Source organism: Phyllobates terribilis, unplaced genomic scaffold, assembly GCF_046119375.1.
Source record: "Phyllobates terribilis strain yellow unplaced genomic scaffold, ASM4611937v1 Scaffold_8__6_contigs__length_399053987, whole genome shotgun sequence".
Lineage (NCBI taxonomy): Eukaryota > Metazoa > Chordata > Amphibia > Anura > Dendrobatidae > Phyllobates > Phyllobates terribilis.
In genome coordinates, this window is record NW_027362768.1 from 300,065,617 (window position 1) to 300,076,110 (window position 10,494).

The 10,494-nt window shown below is 45.7% G+C and overlaps 1 protein-coding gene across 3 annotated transcripts in view; it reads left to right on the forward strand.

Moving 5' to 3' along the window:
• RAF1 (Raf-1 proto-oncogene, serine/threonine kinase) overlaps nt 1-6,870 on the forward strand; it is a 78,731-nt gene extending 71,861 nt beyond the window's left edge. For all 3 annotated transcript variants that reach the window (XM_073644495.1, XM_073644494.1, XM_073644496.1), the window contains 4 exons: nt 512-630; nt 3,057-3,188; nt 3,435-3,569; nt 5,994-6,870. In XM_073644495.1, the coding sequence (XP_073500596.1) occupies nt 512-630; nt 3,057-3,188; nt 3,435-3,569; nt 5,994-6,134 (527 nt within the window). In that variant the 3' untranslated portion in view covers nt 6,135-6,870. The remainder of the gene's footprint in view (nt 1-511; nt 631-3,056; nt 3,189-3,434; nt 3,570-5,993) is intronic.
• The last annotated feature ends 3,624 nt before the right edge of the window (nt 6,871-10,494 follow it).

Consider the following 10,494-nt stretch of genomic DNA (forward strand, 5'->3'; position numbering starts at 1 on the left):
TTTTACGGATGCATCGACATCAAATGTGCTTAATTTTATTTTTTTCAATTATCTCCATTTATGGCCTCCCTAAAAAAATTAAAAGGTAAATGACTGCATCATTTTAAATAATGTTGTTAATCTATTTGCATAAATTTAATGAAACAATTTTATTTAATGAACAGACGACACGTTCCCTTTAAGTGGTTCCTAATGGACAGGGAGTTAAATTTCATTTCCTGGCTTGGGGACCCCCCGTTAGGCCAATTTCACACGACCATATTTTCAGTCTGAGTACGGTCTGTGGGAAAAAAAAAACGGACCGTACTCTGACCAATATTATTCAATGGGGCAGTGCAAACGTGCAATTTTTTTATTTTTCACTGACCGAATCTGCGCATGGGGAAAAAAAAAAAATTTGCATCATGCACTAGTTTCTTCCATGTGTCAGATGAGACCTGTGAGAGCGAACGGTTGCAGAGCCGCAGCACGTCGCTCCGAGATCGTGTGCTGATCCTTTACTGTGACCCAGACATCTTTCTGCATGAAGGATTGACAGTGAAAATCGGTGATTTTGGACTGGCCACGGTGAAGTCTCGGTGGAGCGGTTCTCAGCAGGTGGAGCAGCCGACCGGATCAATCCTGTGGATGGTAAGTTGTGGCGATGTCGCACGCTGCGGCTGTGCGCTGCTGATATGTTTAATGGCTCCTTGTATGCCGGCTTCACTGCCAGGTACATCATTGCTGTGTAACCGGTTACATGGTGCGATGTTAATTTCTGGACGGCACTTGTCACAATAGTGTTTTCATTGTAGGAATCCATCTTGTTATGAAGAGTTTGATATTAATCACAGTAGATGTAAATATGGAGGCGGGTAACAATATGTACGGCTTGTCATACCAAAACTGGAAGCAGACGACGAACAACAGATCAGTCAGCACGATATGGCGTACATGCACGCACCAGCACTCCCACTGTCCCCACCGGTCTGTCACCAGTCCTGCAGGCACAATATGGCGTACATGCACGCACCAGCACTCCCACTGTCCCCATCGGTCTGTCACCAGTTCTGCAGGCACAATATGGCGTACATGCACGCACCAGCACTCCCACTGTCCCCACCGGTCTGTCACCAGTCCTGCAGGCACAATATGGCATACATGCACGCACCAGCACTCCCACTGTCCCCACCTGTCTGTCACCAGTCCTGCAGGCACAATATGGCGTACATGCACGCACCAGCACTCCCACTGTCCCCACCGGTCTGTCACCAGTCCTGCAGGCACAATATGGCGCACATGCACGCACCAGCACTCCCACTGTCCCCACCGGTCTGTCACCAGTCCTATGGGCACAATATGGCGTACATGCATGCACCAGCACTCCCACTGTCCCCACCGGTCTGTCACCAGTCCTGCAGGCACAATATGGCGTACATGCACGCACCAGCACTCCCACTGTCCCCACCGGTCTGTCACCAGTCCTGCGGGCACGATATGACGTACATGCACGCACCAGCACTCCCACTGTCCCCACCGGTCTGTCACCAGTCCTGCGGGCACGATATGGCGCACATGCACGCACCAGCACTCCCACTGTCCCCACCGGTCTGTCACCAGTCCTACGGGCACAATATGGCGTACATGCACGCACCAGCACTCCCACTGTCCCCACCGGTCTGTCACCAGTCCTACGGGCACAATATGGCGTACATGCACGCAGCAGCACTCCCACTGTCCCCACCGGTCTGTCACCAGTCCTACGGGCACAATATGGCGTACGTGCACGCACCAGCACTCCCACTGTCCCCACCGGTCTGTCACCAGTCCTACGGGCACAATATGGCATACATGCACGCACCAGCACTCCCACTGTCCCCACCGGTCTGTCACCAGTCCTACGGGCACAATATGGCGTACATGCACGCACCAGCACTCTTACTGTTCCCACCGGTCTGTCACCAGTCCTGCAGGCACAATATGGCGTACATGCACGCACCAGCACTCCCACTGTCCCCACCGGTCTGTCACCAGTCCTGCGGGCACGATATGACGTACATGCACGCACCAGCACGCCCACTGTCCCCACCGGTCTGTCACCAGTCCTGCGGGCACGATATGACGTACATGCAGTCGCTGACCTTAGCTGTGATTCCTGCATGTATGACACAGGACTAGAGCGGCCCATACACAGGCGATATCACTCCACCCAAGTGTTTTTTCTCCCGACTCCCTGACACACAAGTGCTCTCCTGTGCGCTCACGTGATTTCAATGGGCAGGAGAAAGCCGCTGCCAGCTGACGATGCTTGACGCCCTGAAAATAATAGGATAAGGCATTGAATTTCCTACTACCCCAATCCTTTTTTCCACCAGGATCATCTGGCAGGGAAAAATGGTGACACCCCCCCCCCTCCTCCCCCCATACAAATCAGATGGTATGCTGATTCCACTGAAATATGGTTTGGCTACCTCTAATGTATATGAGGGCCTTAAGGCCACGTCCCTGCACAGTACTAGTGAAAGTTTTTTTTATCAAGTCCTGGACCACCCTTTAAAAGGGAATTTGTTTCCAAGTTTTTGCTATCCCATCTGAGAGCAGCATGATGTAGAGGCAGAGAGCCTGATTCCAACATTGTGTCACTTACTGGGCTGCTTGTTGTAGTTTTGATAAAATCACGGTTTTATTTGCTGCAGTTCTCTGAATGCTGAGCCCTGTATAACCCCCCTGCACAACACTGATTGGCAGCTTTCTGCCTACGTACACAGAAAGCTGCCAATCAGTGGTGGGGGTGGCGTTATACTGAGCCCATTAATATGGAGGACTACAAGGCAGCAGGTTTACTAGTCCCCTAGTTATAATCTGCTCATAACAGTAATTTTTATCAAGACCTACAGCAAGCGGCCCAGTAAGTGACATGTTGCTGGAATCGGGGTCTATGCTCCTACATTATCAGGCAAAAGGCTGGTGACCGATTCCTTTTAGCGCTGCTCTTCTTAGGCTTGTGTGTTCAGTACGTTTTGGCTATTGGGCCTCTTCACAGGTCGCTCGCTGAGATTTGTGTTTTGCCTCCTCAGGCTCCGGAGGTGATCCGATTACAAGACAATAATCCTTTCAGTTTCCAGTCGGATGTTTATTCTTATGGGATTGTCCTGTATGAACTGATGACCGGGGAGTTGCCATATTCTCACATCAGGGACCGGGACCAGGTGGGTGCAGAGACCGGCGATGGATGATGCCATTGTCCACGTGACTCCTCGGAGCCGCCTGCTCCCCTAATGGACGACATTGCATGAATTCACATCGGGTACAGCGGCTCTTGCTGGTCTGTAGCCAGTGTTGCCGTTCTGCGACCCCTGTAGTTGTGAACAGGGGTCTATGCGGACATATGGGGCAGTCGGGGATATATTTGGGTTTCTGTAATCCTTCACATTAATGTTTTCCCTTCCCTTTAGATCATATTCTTGGTCGGCCGGGGATGTCTGGTGCCGGATCTTAGTAAGTTGTACAAGAATTGTCCCAAAGCCATGAAGAGACTAGTAGCGGACTGCGTGCAGAAAGTCAAGGACGAAAGACCCCTGTTTCCTCAGGTGCGTCGGTCTGTCTTGTCACACCATGGTGTATATGCACACACCAGTCACTGTTCCCACTGGTCCATCACTGCTCCTGCAGACACGATATGGCGTATATGCACACACCAGCCACTGTTCCCACTGGTCCATCACTGCTCCTGCAGGCACGATATGGCGTACATGCACACACCAGCCACTGTTCCCACTGGTCCATCACTGCTCCTGCAGGCACGATATGGCGTACATGCACACACCAGCCACTGTTCCCACTGGTCCATCACTGCTCCTGCAGGCACGATATGGCATACATGCACACACCAGCCACTGTTCCCACTGGTCCATCACTGCTCCTGCAGGCACGATATGGCGTACATGCACACACCAGCCACTGTTCCCACTGGTCCATCACTGCTCCGCCAGGCAGCACCACTGTCTTTGCTTCTCCCATATATGAAAGCTTTGGTATTAGGTGATTACTATAAAATGACACAACATATAACTTATCATTTGGTAGCATACAACGACTATTTTGTGCTCGGTGATTGGTTATCTGGAAGAAGCGGGCAGAGCATGTATCTCCATATAAAACAATGGCAGAATGATCAGGGAGCCCCCTACAGGTCCGATGAATTCACTTGCCATAATATGGCCTGTGCATCTGTGAAGAAGAATTTATCCAAACAATTGAGTACAAAAATTTTTTTATTTCTGAAAAAAATTAAAATCCACGCAAACCGGGTCCGGAGGCTGAGAATGCCACGTTTTCAGTTGCGCTCAGCCTCCTGAATCATAAGTTACCTTACCTTTATTTTACTTTTATATTTGTAGGAAGAATTTGCTCTTGATATTTACTATAAAACAATCAGAAGGGTAAGATTTTAGATGCAGAGGATTTCCAGTGGTTGGCAGACTGGGCATTTGCCCAGCGCCTCCTTTTACCAGGACTCCCCTTTAAATCCCATAATATTAGCGTTGTGTACCTGTATTATCTGTGGGCTAAAAAAAAATGAAAATAGAAAAGGTTTTTAAAAATATAAACAATTAAAAAAAGAAAAAAAAAACAAATTCGAATAACCCACATTTTGCCCAGAAAAAAAACAAAACGAAATAAATAAATAAAATCTCTAGTATAGCCGCATCCCCCCCAAAAAGTCTAATCTATAATATTAATTTGTTATATGCAGAAAATATCATTTAAAAAAATGAACTTATAAAATTGCCGTATTTTTGGTCACCGCACCACCCAGAAAAAATACGGCAAGAAGCGATCAAAATGTAGTATGTACCGATGACCTCTACCTCTCAGTGCGCAAAAAATGTGCTCTCTCACATTTATATTGAGTGACAAAAAGTTGAGTCTTAAACCCAAATTTTTTTTTTTTTTTTTTGTCACTATTTTTTCTTTTCTTTTTTTTTTAAAATCTTCTGAAATGGCAACAAAAAAAAAAAATGTTTGTTTGGTATCGCTGTAATTGTACTGACCTGGAGGATCATATTGTCAGGTTATTTTTACCATACAATTAACGCTATAAAAAAAGAGACCTAAAAACTGATGACAAAAGTGCGTTTTTATTTTTCATGATTTCACTCAACTTGGATTATTTTTCACCCCCTGTTTTCAGTAAATTATATGGTAAAATAAATACCGTTGATCAATACCACAAAAAAAAACAATCCCTGGCACTGTTATGCCGATGGAGAAATATAAACGTTATTGCTCTTTTGAAGGGGAGGGAAACTCAGAAAATGGTTGTGTCCTTAAGGGGTTAAACCCTGGACATCCCTTTTTAATTTTAAGGGGACCTGTACGTTGTGTGACACTGCTCTGGAACGTGACCAAAAAAGATAATTTAGCCTAAAACAGCCAAGAGGCCATGCCACACAAACACTGATGTAAAGCCTAATATTCTGGCTGCCCTTAGAGGGGTCCGGGGCGCTTCCGACTGTTCTGCCGTGAGTGTAAGGTATGACCTGCACTAAGCAGCTGTGCTCCCTCTAGTGGTGGCAGCAGGGAGAGCACATTGTTTTCTGCAAATGTTTCAGTGAGTCAGTCCACAGTGACTTTCTATAGTTAATGCTGTGGTCAGTCAGTCAATTTTTCTGCTTTCTTTAACATGTAATAATGTTTATATTGGCAACAAAAAAATAATTTTGCTCATAACCTTTTTGCAGCCGACCCAAGATTTTTTTTTTTCTTTTTCCTTTCGTAATTTTTGTTGTTGTTTCCAGATCCTTTTTTTTGTGGGTGGTGTTTCCAGATCCTTTTTTTTGTGGGTGGTGTTTCCAGATCCTTTTTTTTGTGGGTGGTGTTTCCAGATCCTTTTTTTTGTGGGTGGTGTTTCCAGATCCTTTTTTTGGTGTTGGTGTTTCCAGATCCTTTTTTGGTGTTGGTGTTTCCAGATCCTTTTTTTCCCTTTCATAATTTTTTGTTGTTGTTTCCAGATTCTCGCCTCTATCGAGCTGTTACAACACTCTCTCCCCAAAATCAACCGAAGTGCTTCAGAGCCCTCCTTGCACCGTGCCACCCACACAGAAGACATTAATTCGTGCACGTTGACGTCCACGCGGTTGCCGGTTTTCTGAAGACCCTGCGGCCAGCGCAGCTTCCTTGCTCTGCGTCGTCTTAAGAAGATAGATTTTTTTTTTTTTTTTATAAATAAGCTTAAAATGGCTTTGTCTCCACCGTTCACTCGCATTATAAGGAAAGTGCTGCTATCATTGCATTTCTGGAGCAGACATGGCGGCGGATGACGTAGAGGACACAGAACCATTTCCCATTCGTACGCCGTGTGCCTCTTCAGCCTCTGATGAATTTGTTACAGGACTTAACGTTACGTAGGTGCCAACGGGTCAATGTAGCGGCCGGGACGGTCGTTTGTAAAGGTCTGAACATTAAATAAGACGTATTATCAATATTACACGATTCTTTAACAGAAGGAGATTCCGTAATGGACTATTTTGCACAATTCTGGACATAGGAGGGAGAAAACTGATTGAACTTTCCAGTATACGGACGGCGAACACCCGATGGCACAATCTGCTACGCTCTGGTACTTTATGTAATATAGTGAGCGCTCTGCACCAGGAATTACAGTAACAGTCAGTCCGCAGAGCGTCGCCCGTGTGCATATATACGATTAGTGTGCCTGTATGCACACACTGGAATCTGCACTAGAGATGGGAATCAGTGTGTACAGTCTTTTTATTTTTATTTTTTGATTTGGGTTTTAATTTGTCTCTGTTCTTCTATGGCATTTATTTTAAATTACAGCAGTCCTGATTACCCAGTTTTAATAAATTAAATGTGTTTCACATTTTACCACGATTTGGAGTTTTATTATTTATTTTTAGACCAGCATTGATTCCATGGTGCTATATATGAGAAGGGGTTACGTACAGATATAAAGTATGACAGTATGGTACAGAGCGGAGAGGACCCTGCCCTTGGGGGCTTGCAGTCTACAAGATAATGGGGAAGAAGACGGTAGGTTGGGAGGTTGCGGCAGCTCCGGTGGTGGTGAGGAGGCTGCGGGGGTCAGTGCAGGCTGTAAGCTTTCTTGAAGAGATGGGTTTTCAGGTTCTGTCTGAAAGTTCCGAGTGTGGTGGATAATCGGACGTGATGAGGCACAGAATACCAGAGGATGGCAGATATTTGGGAGAAGTCTTGGAGGCGATTGGGTGAGGAACGAATAAGTGTGGAGGAGAGAAGGAGGTCTTAGGTGCACCAGAGATTGTGTTGGAAGATATCAGAAGATTAGTTTGGAGATGTATGGAGGAGACACATTATGGATGGCTTTGTAGGTCAGTGTAAATAGCTTGGACTAGATACTTTGAGTAATTGGGAGTCAGTGAAAGGATTTGCAGAGGGGGGAGAAGCAGAGAAGTAGCGAGGAGAGAGGTGGATTCGTTAAGGACGGACTGGAGAGGTTAGAGATTGTTAGCTGGAAGGCCACAGAGGAGGATATTGCAGTAGACGAGGCGGGAGATGATGAGGGCATGCCCTCAACGTTTGTGTTTTCAGGGTTGAAGAAAGGACGAATTCTGGAAATATTTTTGAGGTGGTAATGGCTTGGATGTGTGGTTTCAAGGACAGGGCAGTCTAGGGTGTGATGTCCTTTATTGTGATAGCTAGATTGGATAGAGGAGTTAAGTGAGATGGAGGAAAGATGGTTAGTTCAGTTTTGTCCAAATTGAGCTTCAGGAAGCGTGATGAGAAGGCGGAGGATATGGCTGATGGACACTCCATGATTCTGGACAGCAGAGAGGTAGATCTGAGTGTTATCAGCGTATAGGTGGTACTGGAAGCCATGGGACTGTGAGTTATACCAGGCCAGAGGTATAGATGGAAAAGAGTCGGAGTCCCAGGACAGAGCCTTGAGGAACACCACCAGACAGAGGTGAACACAGAATGGTCAGATTTTGGCAAGACAAAAGTTTTGTCGCCTGGTCATATAATGCACCCAATCCTAGTTTACATCCTCACCAGTGCTCAGTAAATGATCTATTAATTAGTGGGTGTGTATAAAAAGAAACCCAGCACCCCAGACCTTCACTTGAACTGACAAAAATCCACCCTGCGACCAAAGCCTTGATTATCAAGAGGCTGAAGACCAGATCCACTGCAGAGGTGGCTGGCATCTTTAATGTGATTCAGCGTCAAGTACAAAGAATTAAAAAAAGATTTGAAGAGACTGGAGATGTGTTTGACAAGTCCAGGTCTGCCAGACCCCGCAAGACAACTGCTCAGGAGGAACGTTTGTTGGCTAGATAATCCAAAGCAAGCCCCTCTTCCACTGCAGCAGAGCTTCAACGGGCCTGGTCACCTCAAGTCCCTGTGTCAACTAGAACAGTTTGTAGGATTCTGTCTCGAAATGGCCTCCATGGTCGAATCAGTGCCCAGAAGCCAGCACTAAACAAAAGGCAAATAAAAAACCGTGTGGCATTTGCAAAGTCCCACAGCCTACTAAACAGATGGACGCTGAAAAAGTGGCAGAAGGTGGATTTCTCTGATGAATCTTCAGTAGAATTATACCACAGCCTCCGCAAATACTGCAGGAGACCTACTGGAGCCCGTATGGATCCAAAATACACCCAGAAAACAGTTAAATTTGGTGGTGGAAAGATCATGGTCTGGGGTTACAATCAGTATGGGGGTGTGCGAAACATTTGCATGGTGGAAGGCTATATCAATAGCCTAAAATATCAAGAAGTATTAGCTACCTCTTACATTCCAAATCATAAAAGGGGTCAAATTCTGCAGCAGGATGGTGCTCCATCTCATACATCCATCTCTACAATCATGGCCAAAAGTTTTGAGAATGACACCAAAATTATATTTTCACATGATCTGCTGGCCTCTGGTTTTTATTAGTGTTTGATGTTTATATCACATACAGAAATATAATTGCAATCATATTATAAGTACCAATAGGTTATATTGACAGTTAGAATGAGTTAATACAGCAAGTCAATATTTGCAGTGTTGCCCCTTCTTCTTCAAGACCTCTGTAATTCTCCCTGGCATGCTCTCAATCAACTTTTGGACCAAATCCTGACTGATAGCAGTCCATTCTTGCATAATCAATGCTTGTATTTTGCCAGAATTTGTTGGTTTTTGTTTGTCCACCCGTCTCTTGATGATTGACCACAAGTTCTCAATGGGATTAAGATCTGGGGAGTTTCCAGGCCATGGACCAAAAATCTCTGTTTTGTTCCATGAGCCATTTAGTTATCACCTTTACTTTATGGCAAGGTGCTCCATCATGCTGGAAAAGGCATTGTTGGGCGCCAAACTGCTCTTGGACGGTTGGGAGAAGTTGCTCTTGGAGGACATTCTGGTACCATTCTTTATTCATGGCTGTGTATTTAGGCAAGACTGTGAGTGAGCCGATTTCCTTGGCTGAGAAGCAACCCCACACATGAATGGTTTCAGGATGCTTTACAGTTGGCATGAGACAAGACTGGTGGTAGCGCTCACCTCTTCTTCTCCGAATAAGCTGTTTTCCAGATGTCCCAAACAATCGAAAAGGGGATTCATCAGAGAAAATGACTTTGCCCCAGTCCTCAGCAGTCCACTCCCTGTACCTTTTGCAGAATATCAGTCGGTCCCTGATGGTTTTTCTGGAGAGAAGTGGCTTCTTTGCTGCCCTCCTTGAAACCAGCCCTTGCTCAAAGAGTCTCCGCCTCACAGTGCGTGCAGAAGCACTCACACCAGCCTGCTGCCATTCCTGAGCAAGCTCGGCACTGCTGGTAGTCCGATCCCGCAGCTGAAACAGTTTTAAGATACGGTCCTGGCGCTTGCTGGTCTTTCTTGGGCGCCCTGGCGCCTTTTTGACAACAATGGAAGCTCTCTCCTTGAAGTTCTTGATGATGCGATAGATTGTTGACTGAGGTGCAATCTTTGTAGCTGCGATACTCTTCCCTGTTAGGCCATTTTTGTGCAGTGCAATGATGGCTGCACGTGTTTCTTTAGAGATAACCATGGTTAACTGAAGAGAAACAATGATACCAAGAACCAGCCTCCTTTTAAAGTGTCCAGTGATGTCATTCTTACTTAATCATGACTGATTGATCGCCAGCCCTGTCCTCATCAACACCCACACCTGTGTTAATGGATCAATCACTAAAACAATGTTAGCTGCTCCTTTTAAGGCAGGACTGCAATGATGTTGAAATGTGTTTTGGGGGTTAAAGTTCATTTTCTGGGCAAATATTGACTTTGCAAGTACAGTAATTGCTGTTAAGCTGATCACTCTTTGACATTCAGGAGTATATGCAAATTGCCATTACAAAAAATGAAGCAGTAAACTTAGTAATTTTTCCAATTTGTCTCATTCTCAATACTTTTGGTCATGACTGTACAACAAAGTTCCTCCAGGCAAAAAAGATCAAGGAGTTCAAGGACTGGCCAGCCCAGTCACCAGACATGAACATCATTGAGCAT